We start from the raw sequence: 20391 nt of genomic DNA on the forward strand, positions 1-20391 counted from the left end.
ACGCTCTTATCTGCCCAGCCCAACATGGGGAGGGGTGGCCAGGCTGGCTGAGGCAGGACACTGCCTAGGGGCCGGACACGGAGCAGTCCCAAGCCAGGCTGGGTGGGTGACGGCTGTTGAGGGCTCTGAGTGTCCCTGCCGGCTGGTGGCCAGCTGGCTGCCCATCTCCCCCACCATGTCGGACGGCGAGGGCCCCTCGGCTGGTGAGTGGCAGTGCTATATTTACCGGCCATGGCTCCGGTTGCAAAGGCAAGGCCTCCGGTCACCAAGGGCACCCGGCCCCCCACGGGCTGCAGGCAGCATTGCAGTGGGGACCCCTTTCCCTTAGCTGGATGCTTGGGAGCTGCAGCCCAGCACAGGCAGTTTGAGTTTCAAAGCTCAGCCCTGGTCGCACCCCCCTGATTTCCTCGCAGGCTTTAGCAGGAAGCTGTACCTCTAGCAAATTCTCAGCCGGGAGAAAGGACAGTGCTGACCACAGGGATCCAGCTGGGGGCCTGGGCTTCAAAGCGGGTGCAGGGTGCGTGGCCTTTGACACCAAATGTAACCGAAGGCATGTCAATATTAGCCTTGGGCACTCTCGTAGCTCAGGTTTCCTGGGATCCTCCGCTGGTTTGAGATCCGCTCCTGAGAACACCTCCCGGGCTGGAGGTGGCTGGGATACATGTGAGAGGAGATTCTGGGCCCTGCCCCCATGCCCTGACGTGTGGTGAGGGTCGGCTGTCTCAAATAGTGGGAACTGAGGAGCCCGTACTGTGGGACTCTGGAGTAAGTGGTCCAGGCTCCGATCTCCAATCTGTCACTTTCAGGTTGTGTGACATGGCTCAACTTCTCTGAGGTTCGGTGTTTTTGGGTGAGAATAAGACCGTGGCTATATACCTAACAGTCTGTGAAAACTGTGACAATGTACAAAGGATCTGCTGGTACCCATGACCACAGTGCTTCCCTTGAGACAGGATGAGTAGGTACCGGGGGGGCTGGTGCTCAGAGGCGCACACGGCCTGGGCATCTCCCCGAAGTGGTGTCCCTGGTAAGACACAACTCAGCTCTGGCCCATAGAGTCTTCATCCTAAACCCTCACCTTGGTGATTCTTAGGCGTTCACAGGCGTGCCAGGCTGTCCCAGGAGGCACTGTGATATCTGATGGACAGCCGGGGCCTGGCTCTGTGTGTGTGTCGGGAGAGAGACACGGGCAAAAGCAGCCCGACCTCTTCTGCTTCCACCGGGTGCCAGCAGAGCTGGCTGCCAAGCCTTGCTGCTGGGGCTGTGTAGGCCACCGGTGCCTGAGGAGCTGCCAGCAGCAGTCTCTGGCTGGCCAGGCCCCACACCTGACACAGACCCGGAATAGCTCTCTCCCCTGCACCGGGGACACAGCCCTCGTTTTAGCAGTTTGTAAGGCCACCCGTAGGTAGAGTATTTCAGGAAGGCTAAGACAATATTTAGCTTGCCAGGGTAATGTGTGGCGCTGAGAATACATGTTTGTGGGCCTGGGGGCCAGGACTGGTCCTCTCTACCCCTTCCTTGACTAGGAGAGGGGTACTGGGCTGGGGTCAGTTCTGGTTTGCTTTGTCCTGGCTCAGCAGAGGCACTGAGCAAGCACCTAGCGTCATTTTCCTGGTTGTAAAAACTGCAATATGGTGGAAGAAAGATAAACTTCCTTATATGAGCCTGACACAGGGCCTTATTTAAGAATATAAACAGGCCCCGCTGAGGAGGCTGAGGCAGAAGGATCTAAAGTCTGAGGCCAGCCTCAGCTACATAGAGAGACCCTGTCTCAAAAAACCAAAACAATAGGAAACCAAACCAAACCAAACACACCTTTCCCCAAATAACAACAAACAAACTGGCCTGCGGGTGCACCGTAGCGGGCTCTGTGCTGGAGTCTCCTGGAGTAAGTGGCCTGACATTCAGGTTTCCCTGGCACTCCAGCAACAGACTCAGGAAGCAGCAGTGGAATCTCCTGGTTGTCCCTAACCACACTCAGGGCCTGTGACAACAGTGTCAACATTCTGGAGACCTGTGAGCCCTTGGTCATAGCTCCACCATTTTTTCATCTATCCCAACGGGCTGGTGAAGGGGCTCTGCTCTTCCTGCAGGAATCCAAAACATGAGCAGTGTGAGGAGCTGTCAGAGAAGGAAGTGAAGGGACTGGGCATTTTGGAACTACTGTCTACTGCCTGGAGGCAAGTGGCATCAACTCTACTGTATAGCTAAGGAAACTGAAGTCCAGAGAGCACATGACATGCCCAAGGTCGTCCAGCTGCTATAGGCTCCAGCAGAGGCTTGAGCTTGGCTCCCACGTTCTCTCTGCTCAGTACCCAGGTTAGGTCCTTATTCCGGGAATGTCATCCTGCCTTTGGTCACACCCCCTTTTTAGAGATAGCTAGGTAGCTCATCACTGCCTCCAATCATCTGGAGCCTGTAAAAAAAAATGTGGTACCTTGTTAGGGCATCCGGAAAATTCCACCCAGAGCGGAGCACAGCAGGCGGCTCAGGCTCTGCGATTTATGGCCTTATGCCTGGGCAGGCAAGCCTGGAGGAGGCTAAGGTTACCCAGGAGTCAGCACTGTATTTATAGCAGGAAGTGCCAGCACACTGAAGGCACAGTCTTTTCGATGCCTGCGTTTTAGACGGGGCTCCACTTCCTGCACGCAGGGGAGACTCGGATGCACCACTTGACCCAGCAAAGCCTTAGCTTCATCACTGGTAAAATGGAGACTTGCCCCATCCTTCATGGGGTCTGCAGTTAACACCTCCTGGACATCTTAGCCCTGAGGGATTTCTTCCGTACATCCCGTCATTCCTGTGTCTGTCTTATGCCACCCAGTCCCTTTCGGTGGAAGGAGCATCCAGGCCTCTGGGCTATCAGTTTCTCTGTGGTTAGGAGGAAAATGAAGCAACCAGTCAACTGTGAGCCATAAGAACAGGCTGCTGCACTATCAGAGCAGTGACTGTGGTCAAACCAGACCAGGGTCCGAATCCCTGCTCTACCACTCAGTAGCTCTGTAGCCTTGGGCAAGTCACACACCTGACGGGTGAACATTTGTCCTGTTAGAGAATGTGGTGTATGTGTAGGGGGTAGTAACTGAGTGTGTGGAGGGGACAGGAACTGAGTGTGTGCCTGCCTTGTGAGTGACCTGTGACCTCCGTGTAGCTTCTTCCGGTTCCGCCGCAGTCCCGCATTCGTACCACGAGACATGGCCACTCTCCATCCGGCTGTTGGGGCTATTTGTTCTTGCAGCATCACCTCCCTTCACAGCCCTCTGCCTCAGCTAAGCAGCCTCGACCTCCTCACAGGCTCTCCTGATAACCCTACATCTTGAAGCCATCTCCCTCAGTTCAGCAGCATCTTCCTAAGAACAGGGCCTGAAGACACGGGGGGAGGGGGACCACCTCCCCCTCACTCGAGACAGGCACACCAGAGACCCGCCATCTTCCTCACCTCGGTCCCTCTGCAGGCACCGACACAGCCCGTACCCCGTCCTCATCCTGGCCCACTCTGTTCTTACTCATTTCTCCCCGGAGGCTGTCCCCCCTCCATCTGTGCTGCCCCGTGCTCCCGTGCGGCTGCGCCGACCTCCGGGGGCACGCCTGGCAGAGCCGTGCCCGCCTTGGATCCTGGCTTCAGAGAGGGACTGAACTAGCCTGGGGTACTCTGAGGACCTGAGCCAAGCTCTCTTGCCTCGTGCCCCTCGTGACACATGAGCATGCTGGCCCCAGAACAGCCAGAGAAGTGGTGAGATCTTCCTGTCCCCAAGGGTTGCAGATGGCCACACAGCCTGGGTGTGTCCTCCTCTGTGGCTGCTGACCGGCTGGTGGACACCCCGCATCAGAGACCATCACATCACAGAGAGGCCAGGGTCGTCGGGGCTTCACTTTAGGGTCTTGGGATGTGGTCGCATGACACTGTGGCCCTGGCCTGTGGCAGCCAGGCCATTATGATGGGACCACATGGTGGCAGAGTGGCTTGCCTCATGGTAGCCAGGAAGTAGAGGGTGTGGGGCGAGGGGATCTCCAGAGCCTGCTGCAGCGACCCACCCTCCTCTGGCTCACTTCCTAGGGACCCACCAGCCTGCTGACAGAACCTTGGACTAGAGGCCAGGATGAGACAGCAAGCTGCATTATTTCTCTGAATCTATTTTATTTATTTTACACGTATATGTGTGTAAGCCCGGGTGTGTGCTGTATGTCCGTGTGGTGATCAGGGGACAGCTTGTGGCAGTTGGTTCTCTCCTCCCACCCTGTGGGCTCCAGGAGTTATACACAGTTCATCAGGCTTGGGGGAAAACGACTTTACCCACTAATACACCCTTCCGGGCGTTGCCTGTGTTTTTATTTTTTCAGTGTGTGTGTGTGTGTGTGTGTGTGTGTGTGTGTGTTAGTGGTGGTGGTGTCAGGGGACAACGTGAAGGCATCAGCTCTCTTAGACTGTGTGGACTCTGGAGATCACGCTCGGCCTGTCAGCTGGGCAGCAAGTGCCTTTACCTCCCGAACCATCTCACCAGCCTCACTTCTCGTATCGTTAAAGGAAATAAAGTTCTTAGCATTTGGACCACAGGCTCCTTTCTTCTTGATATTGTACAGTTCAGGAAAGTCTTGGAACTGTTTGCTGGGCAGCTTTGACCTGTCAGTGTCCACCCAGGCAGTGTCTCAAACCTTTGTAGGTTGCATTTTTATTCGAGGTTGGCACTCATTCAAATGGCCTCTTGGTTTTCACCGGCTGCTCTGAAAGGTGGGACAGCCTGGGTTTGCGGCAGGAAACAAAAGGCAGTGGTTCACAGCAGTGAAGGTTTCTCATTCATACAGCATTCATTCCAGTCCAGTCCAGCCCAGACACAAAAGGGTCCCATACAGACCCACGTTTACAGAGCAGAGCCACCAGCATGGCCCTTCATATGGCCGCACAGGAAGTGACGGGCATGGCTGTTCTGGCATCTCATTGGCCAAAGCATGTCACGTGACATGTATAAAGGCAAGAGGGTCAGTGTTGTGTGAGTGAATGAGAGTAATGATCACCTCCTGTTGACTCTTCCTGCGTTAACATTTTTGGTAACTTTACAGTAATCCACGTTAATTATGAAAAGCTCATAGCGATATGTGTAAACTGGCCAGCAGACAGTCACGATGTAAGTCACGTGACTTTCAACGTGCAAATCACACAAAGCAAGGGGAGGGAATTTTCAAGCCGTCTTGCTCTCCCACAGACGCGAATTTGCACTTAAAAGCAAAAAATATCCACTCGTCTGTTCCCGGACACTTGGGCTGCTTCTGTCTCTTGGCTGTCTTCACGGCGCTGCCTGCGGTGCAGATGTCCCCGAACATACGGATTCCATTTCCCCAGGAGTGAGCTGTCTGGATCAGATGGCGAGCCTATTTTTAAGTTTTTGAGGAACCGGACTGATTTCCATGGCGGCTGGACTAGTTTATATTCCCACCAGCCTCGGATGAGGTCTCCTGCTCCTCTGTAGCCTTCCCGCTTTTTAAATGTGTTGTAGTGTGCATCTGGGTGTGCGCGTGTCTCTGTGTGCCTGCGTGTGCACAGGTGATGTGTGCCTGCGTGTGCACAGGTGATGTGTGCCTGCCTCTCTCTCTCTCTCTGTGTGTACAGATTGGGCACAGGAAAATGATGTATGTGTGTGGGTGTAGGGCGTGCTCCAGCACACATGTGAGCTCAGAGAACAGCTTGAGTCCATTCTTCCCGTTCACCTTTCCATGGGTTCTTGAGGTTGGGTCGGGGTTTTGGGCCTGCATGGCAAGCGTGTTTCTCCCGTGAAGTGGTCCCTCCTGCCATCATCTTCTAGACTCCAGCCATTCTAATGGGCACAAGGCGATGTATTACTGTGGCTTTAGTTTGTTCTGCTCTGGTGATTTCCGGTGCCCAGCGCATGTGCATGGACCTCATGGCTATCTGAGCATCCTCTGAGAAATGCCCGTCAGGTCTGGCTCCTCTCTTCATGGTTGGATTGTTCTGTTCCTAACTGTGGAGCTATTTTGAATTTCTTTCCTTTTTTGTTCATTTTTAATTTAGTCTTGTATAGTTTATGTTTCTGAGACAGGGTCTTACTGTGTAGCTCTGGCTTGGAACTCACTTTGTGAATGAGGCTGGCCTTAAACTCATAGATCTTTTCCTGCCTCTACCTCTGCAGTACTGGGATTAAAGAGATGTATTACCGCTCCTGATGGTTCATTTTTTTTTTTAATTTAATTTTGTTTTGTTTTCCAAGACAGGGTTTTTCTGTGTAGTCTTGGCTGTCCTGGACTTGCTTTGTAGACCAGGCTGGCCTCGAGCTCACAGACATCCACCTGCCTCTACCTCCCTGAGTGCTGGGATTACAGGTGTGCACCACCACACCTGGCTTAATTTATTATTATTTTTTTTAATGAGACAGGGTCTATACTGTAACCCAGGCTGGTCTGTAACTCAGTATGTAGCCCAAGCTAGTCCCAAAATCACTTGCCTCAGCCTACCTCATGCTGGGATTATAGGCATGAACTGTGACATTTGCCTTGACTTTCTTTCTTCTGAGATCTCTCTCTCTCTCCCCCCCCCTCTCTCTCTCTCTGTGTGTGTGTTTGTGTGGTGTGTACGCATGTACATGTGGCTGCCTAAGGTGGTCAGAAAGGGTTATCAGATCTCTTGGAGTTGGAGTTACAGAAGGTCGTGAGCTCCCTGATGTGGGTCCCCTGCGAGAGCTAGCTATGCTCTTAGCCCCTGGGATGGCTTTCCAGCCCGTTGAATTTCTTACGTGTCCTGCATGTTAATCCTTTGTTAGATGTATATAGGTCTTTGGGGACCCTCCCCTGACCTCTGAAGATCCCAGGCTCTAAGGGCTCTCAGGTTGTTACATGAAACGATGAGGTATTTGTGTGCCCATCCCCCGGAGTGCTTCACACCCACTCTCCGCGACTTCCTGGCACACTGCTGGTTAGGGGAGAAATGACCAGGTCGTCTGCACATGCCTAGTAGGTGAGACCTTAGGTCTAACGACGCAGCGCTTGTCAGCTCCGCCGTGATGGTTTGCTTTGGGGACACTCTGTTCCCCGTTGCCTGGGTCCACAGATGCAGCAGGCAGGGACACAGAGGGCTACAAGGCTTCCAAAGTCTTGTTTGCCTTCCCGGGGGTGCTCTCTCTGCCATGTCTATTGTTTCCTTTTGCTCTGCAGCAGCTTGTTCAGGGGGTAGAATCCTGTTTATCTACTTAACGCTTTTGTTATGTATGCTTTTGAGACATTATTAAAAAATCCCTACCCAAAACGCTGTGTACATTGGTGGTGGGCTGTTCCCATGGAATGTTAGTCAGCCATGAAAAAGGAGGAAACGTAGCCACCCGTGACAACATGGAATGGAGTTACATTACCTAACGTGATAAGGAGTCTAGCATCAAAGGACAAGTACTGCGTGATCTCACTGTCATGTGGAGTCTGGAAGCCTTGATCCCTAGATGTAGAATGTGGCGTGGTACTTACCCGCGGCTGGGGCAGGGAGGGGAAGGGGTGGGAGGACATGGACAAGGGAACAGAACCTTAGTGAGATATTCAAGATCTGTGGGACCCACAGTGACTGGCACTAAGGGTAGCCTACCACACACACGGAATACAAAGGAAGTGGGTGATAAGGGCTCTCGGTATTAAGTAGGCAGGCGAGGCAGCCTGTTGGGTCACCCAGCCACTCCTCAGTTACGGGCAGACTTCCGAGCAGTGTCATGCGGCATGCAGTGAATCACACACACACATACACACACACACACACACACACACACACACACACACACACATGACGCCGCTGGCTCGTTTTAGCTGAAAAGAAGAAATCAGAACAGAGACAGGCAGAGAGGTGAGTGCACATCTAGACAGCAGACCACGGGCTAGCCACAGAGGGACCAGACAGAGTTAATCTCAGACCTCTGGTCGCAGAATTGGGAGAAATAAATTCATGTTGTCGAGGAGAAAAGAAAAAGAAAAATTAATTTCGGAAAGATTTGGTTCCAGCACCAGCAAGGAGCTGCGCAGTTTTAGGAAACAGCTCTTGTTGGTCAAGAGCCTCACTTTACCGACATGTCTGCCTCCCCAGCTCTGAAAGCCTCTTTTGGTGTTCAGTTTTTTAGGTACAAAAGAGAGAGTGTGGCAGATGAGGTGTGACCCCAGGGAGCTCAGAAGGAAATGGTTAGAGGGAAATTGTGGGGCAGGTATTCGGAAGCTCCAGGGACAGTCTGTCTTGTGGCTCTGATGGACACGATTGCACACAGTCCGCATCGGAGCCAGGGTCCACAGTGACCACCTCTGCCAGCTGCTATGGCTACAGGCCTGGGGTGCCAGCACTGGGCAGGTAGCACAGAAAGACTAGGAGCTTGTGACCAGCCTGAGCTACTCAGAGTAAAACCCCGTTTCAACTAACTAGCTAACTAACTAACCAACTAGCCAACCAGCCTAACCTTGTTCTGATAGTGCATATACATGTAGCCAAACAGATTCAAATAAAATTTTATAGTTGACCAGAGGGCAGAGCATAACACACCTTGGTTCTTTCTTATTTGATTTAGTTTTCGTTTTTTGAGACAGAGTTTCTCTGTGTAACCCTGGCTGTCCTGGACTCGATTTGTAGACCAGGCTGGCCTCAAACTCACAGAAATCCACCTGCCTCTGCCTCCAGAGTGCTGGGATTAAAGGTGTGTGCCACCATGCCAAGCCTCTACACATCTTGTAACAAGAGAAGGCCTGGCTTCAATAAAGTACAGTTTGCAGGGCTGGGGAGATGGCTCAGTGGGAACAAGCACTTGCTCTTCAAGCATGAGGACTTGAGTGTGAATCCCCAGAGCCCATGTAAAAAGCAAGGCCTGGCTGTATGTCCCCGTAACCCCAACATTGCGGCTGGAGACAAGAGGATCATGGGAGTCGGCTGGATGACTAGCCTAGCAGAAATGGTGAACTCTGGTTCCACGAGAGACCTAGCTCTGGCCTCTGGATGTGTGTGCATCTGATACTGACACACACACACACACACACACACACACACACTCAGTTTTCAGACTACATGATGCTTATGAATACTTCATTAAGAATATATGATGTCACTGGAGATAGGGCTGGAATTGTAGTTGGGGCTGTGAGCTCTGCGCTTGGGACAGAATGTCTCTGCAGTCCTGCACTGGCCCTAATGTCTCTGCAGTCCCTAAGCTAGGGATCTTGCCTCATCATTTCCAGTGGGAAGATGTCAGGAATTGGTACAGTGGCCGCAGGCACCCTTCCAGGCCCCCCAGTCTGACTCTATGGGACTTGCCAAGCCTGTGCTATGAGCCCCCTGCTCCCCGCGTCCTTGTAAAGCCAGGCTTCTGAAGAGCCCTGGGTCTGAAGCTGGAGGCCTGGCCTGGGGCGGGCTTTGTCTTACCTCAGCCTGTCCGGACTCAGGTAAGTCTCTCCTCCAGAGAGCTTACCACAGCTCCTAGCCAGGAGCACAACATAAAGACAAATGCGTCTCTTCCCCCTGCCTGAGCCAGGGCCAGGGAGGTACCCGCAAGCCTCCAGCCACCTGCTGGAGCAGCCGGGGACTGCAGCAGGTCCCTGCTCTGCCCCTTACCCGGAGAAGGCTGAGCAATACCTGTGGCAGTGGGACAGGGCTGCAATGGTGGTGCCTGTGCCACCCCTCCCCCAAAACCCCAGGGCTCACAATTCCTCACAGAGGGAGGCACAAGTGGGACCACACTCCTGTCCTGTGTGCGCACGTGCCCTGCCTGGAGACATTCCTTCCCATCTGTGCTTGCTCATCCAGGTTGTCACAACCCCTTCAGGTGACACGTGTGCACAAGCTCAGACACCTGGGGTGAGCACAATTAGACAGACAGACAGACAGACAGACAGACAGCTAACATTTTCAGGAGAGAAAAACAAAAGCAACCAAAGCACCACCAACAACAAAAACCTGGGGCTGGTGACATAGTTGTAAGGGAAGTATCCGCCATGCTGGCATGGGGACCCGAGTTCTAGCCTCTAGACCCCTTCTGTCCCCCACTGTAGAATGCTGAGGACCCCAACTCTCCCAGAAATGTAGAGGAATTTTTAGAGGATGTTGAGCATTGTCCCAGCCCAAGTCTGTATCGGGGTGCAGCATCACGGGGGTGGGAGGTAGGGAGGCCAAGGGATGCCAGCCGTGGCTCACAGACAGCAGAATCTGAGGGGAGGGCGGGCTGCCTTCTAGGAATGGCCTGTGCTTCGTAGATAGTGGAGAAAGGCCATGGCTCACAGGCCAGGACACTCCAGGGACCCAAGAGCACCCCGTTTGTGTCTGTTGGCCACTCCTGTGTCAGTCAAACCCAGGTTTGCAGCGGATCAGGACTGACCAGGCAAGCTTATGGGCAGGCCTGGGATTTTCTTTACAGAAGGGCCTTGGGGAAAAGGCCAGTCCTGAGGATTCCTAAGAGGAGATGGGAGGACACGCCCAGCTCAGCACCCATGCTTCAAAGGCACCGAGCCTCTGTTCTGCCCTCTGGCAGACATCAGCCAGGTAGAGTGACGAGGCTGCAGGGCCCCGTGGGGACAGCGAGGCCTAGGGAAGTGGATCCCATGCCACAAAACCCCAGGTGGTGTTCCCTGTGCACATTTTGCCCGTTTTCTGTCTTTCCTAAAACTTGCCGAGCGTGTCTCGAAGGCGATGAGTCACAGTGACTCATAGTAAGTACCCTGCCCTTCACCTTGCCCGTTTTGCGGCTGCCACCTGCACCTAGCCCGTACTCAGTGGCGCGCCCACCTCTCTTTCTCCTCAGCCTCTGGCAGCCGGGTCTGCTTCCTGTTCCTGTGGGCTTGCACTCCGAACTGCCCACGTGTGTGCTGTTGGATGCTGAGATCTTAGGGCAGTTTCCAGGTTTGTTGTTGCAGCCAGAATCGTGACATCATTCCGCCTCTGTGCAAATTGCACTGTGTAGCTGACCCGTCCGCTAGCTGACGGCACCGGCTGCCACACCGGGCCGTGCTGAACCTTTAAGGACTCACCCTCCAGACTGTGGCTTCTGGGTACATGTTCTGTGTGCCACTAGCACTGTCTTGGCCCCGCGCTCCCACAGGATATTGTGTGTTCTGATCACTGTCATTCTGGGGAGGATGGGGTGTCATCCCCCTGTGGCACTGACTCTGGCTTCTCTGGTGGCTAAGGCTGCATTTCCTCAGATGCTCACTGGCCAGCCCTTTTTGGCTTTGTGACCTCAAGCCTCAGTTTGCCTACCTGTGTAAGGGGACAAGGACAGTATCTGCCTCCCAAGTTTATGCGATGGTCGGGTCCTGAGGCCAGATGCCCACCAGTGGCCATTGTTGCTTGGAGCTTCAGGCTGCATTAAAGTCCTTCTTTCAAAAGCTGATAGTAGTAGAGAGGGTCAAAGGGGAAGCCAGACACATGGAGGCATGTGTGTGTCCAAAACCCTATTAGAAAGGCCATCAGAGGAGGTGCTGATGGACGTGGCCCAGCCCTGGGTGAGCTTTTCCCAGCTTTGAAGTGCTGCCAGACTGTGGATGGGCAGGCCAAGACAGACACTCCCCGGCGGAATGCCGACGGGCCTGGCTGGCACCAGGCATCTGACAAGGGGAGCTGGTGTGTCCTTCTTATAAATAGTTTGGCCACCCGGGGACTTGCTACACTTGTGCTGCTCGCCGGAGGGCTCTGTAACCAGGAGCACCCTCCCTCCTGTGAGGATGGGCAGCTGTACCCTGTGTTGGGCGGGCTGATTGTGTAGCCGTAACCTGAGCCAGGTGGAGCCTGTCACAGTGGAAACCAATCCACATGGGAACAGCAAGCTTATTAGGAGGCTCCAGGGAACGGAACCAGGCAGGGAGGAGAGTCTCTGAGGGGGGCCTGGGCATTCACTGAGTCTATTCAGTTGAAGGGAAAGTGATACCCTAGGCAGAACTCCTGGCCCTGAGCCAGATGTTCGTAGATACAGCTGCAGACTCAGTGCCAGGCTCATTCTCTGTCCTGGTACTGTATTCTGGGCCAAAAGGGCCACAGGTGGAAAATAGGGAAGGGGGCAGGATGGAGGAACCAGACTGGCCTTAGCACTTGAGTTCTGCCGTGTGACCTATGACCTCTGTCGACAGTTGTCTTGTGTGCAAGGTGAGGCTGATGCCATCTGCTTTGGTTGAGAGGTGAACGGTTCGTATAGGCGCTTACACCCTAATGCTTGCTCTCCAGATGGTTGGCATCACTTTGGGAAGTCTTATGAGGGTGGGGCCTAGCCAGAAGAAGGAGGTTACCTTGAGGGTTAAAATCTAGTCCCGGCTTCTTGTCCCCTTAGTGATCGACCAAGATGTGAGCAAGCCACCTTAGGCTCTTGTTGCCATGGCTGTGAGCGGTCTAGCTTCTGCTCTCCCTCTGTTATGGACTATACCCTCTCAGCAAGCAAATGAAGCTTTCTTCCCTCCAGCTGCTTCTGTCACCAGTACGATGTCTTAGCAGATGGTCTACTCAAAAACAGAGCTGGAGAACTGGGTCCTTTTAGATCAGAGCCCCTAAAACCAGGGCGCCCCGTTTTATATGTGTGACCTGTTGAGACAGGGTCTCAGGAGAAACAGAAAGGAGAGGGGAAAATCAGAAAGGGGTCCCAGATGAAGTCACCCCACCACCACCACCAAGGCAGACGGTCAATAAATGTTTGCTGAATGTTTCCGTGCCAGCCTTATCCCAGAAGGAGCTGTGGGATGCAGATAGCATGAGCACCATGAAGCCGGAGACAAACAGCCAGCCTTTCACGGAGCCTGCAGGCATCAGGTAGATTCAGACCCCAGAATCGACCTTCCTCCTCACTGCTTCCGCACCTCTTACCCTTGCATGGATTGGCTGTGGCCCTGTGTCAGACTACAGCGAATGGAGGACAGAGAGGAAACTTCCCGAAGTTCTGAGGCTGGGGTCTGGAGTTAATGTCCCAGCGTTCAGACCCACCTGTTACAGGCCATCTGCCTCAGGGGAGAAGCCTGCCCATGTACCCTGCAGCTCCGATGGGCCCCTCCCCAGCTTGTTTCTGTGCCTGCCTCCTCTTTCCTGAGCCATCCTGGGACAGAGCCCACTAGGGAAGCTAACACAGTTGCAGTTTCCCTAAGGCTATGGCTGGGGACCCAGGAAGATATCCAGAGGGAGCTCACCTTCTTCCCTAGGTGGCATTGTCCCGGAGACAGCAGCCCCTCCTTGCCCACGACACTCCTTCCTTCTGGCTGCCTCTCCTCCCACTCTCCCTCGTAGCTGAAGGGCATCCTCACCCTGGTTCTACCCCACATCCCCCCACACTGCAGCAGAGTCTTTTTAGTTCTTCTTTGGGCACATAGGGGATGTTTCTACATTTGGAAACATTTTTCTTTTCTTTATTTTTTGTGTGTATATATGTACACATGTATACATATATATAGTGTATGTATGTGTTCACACGTGTGGGTGCACATGTAAGCATGTAGGCAGAGGCCTGAAGCCAAAGTTGAGAGTCTTCTTCAGCTCCTTTCTGCATTATCGATTGAGGCAGGGTCTATCAACAGAACCCACACCCCCATCTCAGGAAAGCTTTGGTGAATGAAGAACCAAGAAATTCCTGGGTGGCTGGGTACAGTGAGGCCTGTAGTCCCAGTTACTCAGAAGACTGAGGCAGGAGTATTTTCTTGGGCCCAGGAGTTCAAGGCCAAACTGGACAAGACAGTATCTAAAACAAAAACCATCTGAGGTAAATGACCTGGACTGTTTGGAATGAGAGAAGCACAACTGGCCTCCAAGTCTGCAGGCCCCACGTTCTCAGCCTCAGCCTTGCTGGCATCCAGACTGCTCTGAACAGTTAGCGACGCTTTGTTGTGGTTACTATAGGACACTTTCGCCTAACATTCACATTGTATTGAGTGTTAGAAACAACTTGGGGATGACTCAGGCAGCAAGGAAGACGGAGTGTGGGCTCTTTAACAACACTACCCTGATTCATGTGAGAGACTGTGGGGTACCTGGAACCCAGCGCCCTACCAACATGGAGGGACCCAGTATAAATGCTTTTTGCTGGCCACTAACAGCTCTGCCCTCTACATTCCCACCCTCCCCGAAAGGTCAGGCCCTTGAAGTAGGAAGCATCTGAGGCAGTTTAGTGCAGAGGTTGACCTGAGGCGCAGAGAAAGAAAGAGGCCCCTAGCCGGCAGTGTGACCTCAGGGCTGGGATTCTGCCGCCCTGCAGCCTCTGGAGCCTGAACCCTGGATGGCCTGTGAACTGCTGCTTGCTAGAGGCAATTGTCTCTGTCTTCCCTACCCCTGGGTCCTCTTTAGAGGGGTTGATTTACAGCCCTGAGAAAGCAGGGTCTGTGGGAGAGGATGCACAGGCCTGGTTCCAGGAAGGGTAGCAGCTGCTGCCCTTAAAACAAAACAACACACATTTTAGGGACCAAGGAGACAACTCAGTAATGTGCTCACTCCATAAGCATGAGGACATGAGTTGGGTCCCCAGAACCTATGTGGAAAGCTGGGCATGGAGACCAAACTGTAATCCCAGCTCTGGGAAGCCGGACGCAGGAAGAGTGCTGTAGCTGGCTGGCCACCATCCCAGCTCCGGGCTTGGTGAGTGACCCCGCCTCAAAAAAACAGGTGGGGAGCCATAGAGAAAGACACCTCATGTCAGCCTCAGGCCTCCATACAACATACTTATACATACACATACACGCACATACACAAGAACGCACAGTACGTTAAAATTCACATTTTAGGGCTCCTGAGCTATGTAAATGGGTAAAGACTTGAGTTTGATTCTTGGAACCCTCTTGACCTCCATGTGCACCCACTGTGACACCCCCCTCATAATAATAAAACAGTTAAATTAAAAAATTGCACCTTTTCAAATAGTGTTTTAAAAGAGTTAAGACTAAATAAAGAGATGAGCTTTAACATCGCACTCCAGGAAGCTGAAAGGCAGAGAGACACAGAGAGCACAGACAGTCCTGGCTTTGCCTCCCAGCTCTGTCACTTGTGGCCTCTGACTGAACCTAAGCCTCAGTTTCCCTGCTTGTATCTGGAGGCCTGTCTCAGGATAATCATGAGAAGGAAGCAGGAAGTACATGAGTGAGCTCATCACAGATAGAGGGGGGTCCACACACACACACACACACACACACACACACACACCCCAGTGCTCCCAGGGGCATGCCCAGCCCAGCCCAGTTTGTGACACTTCAGAGGCTAGAGTCTTCAAGGGGGAATTCTCCACTGGTGTTAAGCATGATCCCTCGAGCCTGGCACACTCCTCTCATGCTCTGCCTCTCTTCAGGAACTTCTAAAGCCTCAGGCCCAGCCCTGCTCCTCGCCCTCTGTGACCGCTAGGGTCAGCTGTCGACTTGACAGAACCTGGAATCAGCTGGGAAATGGGCCTCTAAGCACGCCTGTGAAGGATTATCTCGATTCCATTAGCTGACGTGGGAAGGCCAGTTTTAATTGTGAGGGGGCCACCTGGGCTGGGGTGCAGCCCATATAAAATGAGGACAGCGCGCTGCACACGGGCCTGCTTCCGCCTTTCTCCATGGGGTGGCCGGGGTGGCCAGGGTGTCCTCTTACGGCAGCAGGTAAGGGACATGGAACTGTTCAAGCAGCTGGGGCCGACAGACAGTTCTCATCTCCTGGCTGTGGCCAGCGAAGGCCCTTCTTGCTGGGCTGCCGGGTTACCCCAGGCTAGCTCTTCTTCCCTCTGCTTTCTCCTTTCCTGATGGTGGGGGGAGTCCTCCTTTGTGATAGCCCCTGAGAATCTGCATCTGTGGCTCCTGTCTGCTGTCCCCTACTAGATGACAGTGCCTGAGTGGTAGGGTCTGAGTCTCCCGCTCTCCCCGCGCCTGGCACACAGTAGGTTCAGAATTGTGAAGTCCACCCCTTGATCGTTCCTGTTCCTCCAAAGCCTTTCAGGAAGTTCCTAGAATGAGGAGTCCCCTGCAAGGCCCTTTGCTGGTACACAGCACCCCTCACCCCGGCTGTGGATGGTGTTTTTAGACAAGGACACTGAAGGGTGTGATGGGCAGTGGGGCTGCCAAGGTTCAGTTGCAGGGCTGTGGGGGGTAGGGGGCAGGCCACAGAGCTCTCTATTAAGTATCCCTATGAGGTCAGTGTCGGAGGCCCTCCTTAGCCTCCCTGCCACACTAGGGCCTCCCTGAGTAACAACATCCTTTCTCTGGACTTCTGCGGCCTGGCTTGTAAGTGGGAGGGAAGCCAAAATGGAGTCTCTAAAGTGCCCCAAGCCTGGGGGCGGGGAATCCCAGGGCGTGACCCTGTTCCTTGGTGTCCAGGCATTCCTGCCTGCCACCCCTGGAGACATGGCGTAGCTGTAGCTCCATGGCAGGCCGCAGCATCACCACCCTGGGGGAGCCCCCATCTCGCAACCCTGCCTCCTGCCACACCACAGGGCCATGCGTGATTCTGGACCGGAGTCCTTGTGGGCCCTGGGTGCTCTGTCAGACTTCTAGCTGTGGCCTGCCTGCTTTCTTGTACAGAAGAAGGAGGAAGGGCAATGGCCATAGCATGACCTTTAGGGCTCCCTTTGGTGGCTTTGCATTTTTGCTCTTTGCTGTGGACTTCCATTTGACTGGACTGTATTCAGGACAGAGGCGTGGGTGGGCATGAACTCACTCTTTCCTAATTCTTTTTCGTGGACAGATGACTCAGTTTGGCATAGCCCAGCCTGGGCAGAGCTGGCTGATTCACTGGCCAGTTGTGCAGCCTCACCAGCCTCAGTCTCCCTACCTGGCACTTGGGATCTGTAATACCTACTCCAAAAATTTCTGTCTAGACTTCCCCCGGCCATGCATATGAACCCCAGTATGCAGGAGGGGCCCGTCAAACCCCTGTGCCCTCTGAGCCAGCAGGCACCCGCCTCTAGGCCTTTGCAGGAAGGGACAGGTGGAAGAAAGCTGTAAATCTAACCGGCTGCAATCTCACTAATGGCCGATCTCCCTTTCCCGAGGAGGAGGAGGTCGCGCTTCCTGCACAGGGCCAGGAACAACAGGCCTTTGTCACCCTCCTTTCGGGAACAGGAGGGACCACACAAGCCAAGTCAGGTGTTGGCTCCTTATCTTTCCTGGCAAAGCAGAGCCTCTGGGCCAGGTCCCTGCTGGCAGCCGAAGGGAGGCATGAATAATATAGACGAGGTTGGCACTGGATTCCCAGTCGCCCTTCTGTGTTGTGAGCTGAGGAGGGGGTGAAGCAGAGAGAGGCAGCCTTGGGCAGCCTGAGAGTCTGAGGTCCGCAGCAGCTGAGGGCTGGGTGAGGTGTCTCTACTGAGGGTTACCCTGAAGCCACACCGCGGAGCTACATCTCTGATCCCGCAGGCTGTGACCTTGGGCCTCCTATTCTCGTCGGCAATACCCGCAGTGGTTGTGGCGAGCTGGGAGAGAGTTGGTGCAATGCCAGATGCAGGATAGGCGCCTGGCGGTGGGTGTGAACTGGTCACCCGTGAAGACCAAGTGGAAGCAGAGAAAGGGCTCAGCGCTGAACTGTGCTCGGCACAGGATGTTGCAGTGATGAGGAGACTTAGCTGTGCAGTCGTCCTCTGGCAAGTGCCGGAATGACACCCTAACCCTCGCCTGTTACCGTGCTGCCTACAAGGACCATCTTGGCCCTGGGATGGTTTCTAGGAACAAAGAATCAGGGAATGGAGTTGTGCTGGGGACAGCTTGGCGTACCAAGGAGCCTGTCAGCATGTTTGGGTCCTAGATTTGCGTACCAAAAGTCCCTGCCTATGCTGCCAGGAATGACAACCCCCAATGGCATCAGGGCCCTGGGGGTACCACACGGTGCCAATCACATCTGATCTGAGGGGTGCTGGGGTAGAAGAGTCAAGCAGTATGACCACATCAAGGAAGAAATCACAGGCTGGCAGTCCCTGCCTGGCCCTGATACGGGGTTGTGGGAGAGAGAAGGATGACCAGTCAGGCCACTCCGTCCAGCCCCGTTGTGAGTCACTGGCTGGCTGGAGGCCCGGTCCCAGGCTGAGGGAGGCCTGTGGCTGGACTTCCTGGGGTTAGCAGCTCATCATTACCCTCAGATTCCTGGTGGTTTGTGGCCCCTGGGAGTCAGAATGTAAGAACACAAAGTGGTTGGTTATGTAGTTTTAATCTGTGTAAAAATCCTAAGCACGTTTCTGAAGAGCGCCTGCTTCCTTGCCTTTCCCAGAACAAACCTGAAGCATTGAAGATGACTGGTCTAGGGAGCTTGTTAAAAAAATCACATTGAAGCCAGGTGTGATGCCAGCTTAGTCCCAACTACTATGAGGATGAACTAGGAAGACCTCTTGACCCTTAGAATTCAAGGCTCTCGTGGACAGCATGATGAGACCCTGTACCAAAAGAGTAATGACGGAAGGGACACATTCTGGAGTGGAGAGTCTAATGTCAGAGGCTGTCTGTCTCAAGTGCCGTTGGGCACTTCATTTCTAGAAATGATTTAAAATGTTTGTTTATTTTGTAGCATGTGTGTCCACTTGTAGGGGTGCTGGTCCTGACCTCCATGTGTGGAGGTCAGAGAACATCTTAAAGGAGTTGGGTCTCCCTTCCCACTTGATGGGAGCAGGGGACTGAGCCCAGACAGGCAAGGGCCCTCTCCCTGGCCCTTTCCAACCTTTGGTGGAGACTCCATTCCCCTTGCAAGTCGCTTCCTCAAGGTCCTACCAGAGTCTGCATGCCCAGAGACACACGTATGGTGGTGCTCGTCCACATCAGGTATGGGCATGCTTGTGCCCACATGAATGCTCAGGCATGTACTCGTACAAGCCGGACTAGCTGCGGGATTTGCAGACCCCTGTGTGAAATGAGCATGCGAAAGAACGCTAGAGGATTTCGCAGCACTGGTTCCTCAAACCAGCGGGGGCCTGAGGCTCAGCACAGGTCAATGAAACTGGATCCATGAACACAACCCTCAGAGACGAGTGTACACAGATGAGGAGGAATTCACACGAATGTGCACAAATACCCGCTCGTGCACACACACATGGAGAATTCTCACACACGCTCACAGGCCACAAGGGTTTTCAACATGTTCTTTCACTGGGCTGGGAAGTCTGCTGTTTAGCATTTAATGAGAAGAAATTCAGAGTCGAATCACATGTGAAACGCTTGTAGTGAGACTCAGCAGATGGAACACCCTGTGAATCATTGTCTTGGGTCCCATGTGTAAGGTTTTAATTGGGTTGTGACTAGTTTGGGAAAACTTTTAGGTTTCTTCCACTCCCGAAGCCAAATTCAACCGGTGCTAGTGCATCCACAGCCACGAAGCTTTCTCGATAGACTGTGGACTTAACAGTGTTTGTGAATGTTTGTCTCCTAAAGAAAGAAGAACCTACAGGGTAGCTCTCTCTCTCTCTCTCTCTCTCTCTCTCTCTCTCTCTCTCCCTCCCTCTCTCTCTCCCTCTCTTCCTAGGAGCAAGAAGGAAAGAAACTTAGGCAGGTACAAGGAAGGACCCATGTTTGGAGCCACAGTAAAAACATGTAAAAACGTGGCACACTCACTACCCCCGATGCTGGATTTAGGGAAGAAGGGGGTGGGGGGTGTCAGCAGATTCCTGGAACTGGTTGGTCATCCAGCCTAGCCAACCAGTAAGCTGTAGTTTCAGGGAGAGACCCTGTCTCAACAGATAAGGTCCAGAGCGTTCCAAGAAAGAAACCTTTGACAGTGTGCCAGCCTCGTGCGCAACTGCTGTGCAGATGTCGCCCATGCTCCACTATTTAGAAGCTCCAGGCACACTGCCTGGCATGGCCAATGGTAACGCTGCTCTATTTCTCCAGAGCCAAAGGGTCCTACTGACTGAGACTTATATATGTTCAAGGACACTAAGAGGAAACCCCCACTTTTGAACTCTAGCAGCAGCACAGAGAGGGACTCACTCCAGTCTCAAACAAGAACATCTCAGAGAGGCTGAGAGCCTCAGTCATCTGGATGGTGGAGAGACTGAGGTGGTGCCCTTGGTGGGTGCTGTGGTATCTGAGGCTGAACAGGGCTTATTTTCAGGCTCTGTTACCACGAAGAACATGGAATTCCACCCATCATCATGAGGGTTGCTTTGGGAGGAGAGGCTCAGCATCCCTCCCCCGCAAATGCTGCTCTTGAGCCCCCAGTTTGGATAGCCTTAGGGGTCCAAGGCCCACAGGGGAAGCTTCACTCTTTGGATCTCCCACATTTTAACACAGGCAGGCACACTTTGGGGAATTTTCTTCAAAATGAGTTTCTGAGCCCAAACGTGATGCTGAGGACTGGGGGTCTCTCTGAGGCTGGTCACACTCACACTGGTTCATTATGCAAGGAGCCTTCACAGTGGCAACTGGCCTTGGAAGGCAATGCGCTCATGAATATGCATAGGCTGGTCATCAATTATGCATTCTGTGTCTTCTCTGGGAGAGGCTGAGCAGGGCTGAATGATTTTTAGCCCCAGG

At 53.5% G+C, this 20391-nt stretch overlaps 1 protein-coding gene across 2 annotated transcripts in view; it reads left to right on the forward strand.

The window, feature by feature from the left end:
* The window catches only part of Eml1 (EMAP like 1), a 153754-nt gene continuing 133363 nt past the window's right edge, over positions 1-20391 (forward strand). Inside the window, exon 1 of one of the 2 annotated variants that reach the window (XM_060388155.1) lies at positions 1-203. In XM_060388155.1, coding sequence (XP_060244138.1) covers positions 176-203 — 28 coding nt within the window. In that variant the 5' untranslated portion in view covers positions 1-175. The remainder of the gene's footprint in view (positions 204-20391) is intronic. The other variant, XM_060388153.1, reaches the window with a different exon arrangement.

Source organism: Meriones unguiculatus, chromosome 7, assembly GCF_030254825.1.
Source record: "Meriones unguiculatus strain TT.TT164.6M chromosome 7, Bangor_MerUng_6.1, whole genome shotgun sequence".
Classification (NCBI taxonomy): Eukaryota; Metazoa; Chordata; class Mammalia; order Rodentia; family Muridae; genus Meriones; species Meriones unguiculatus.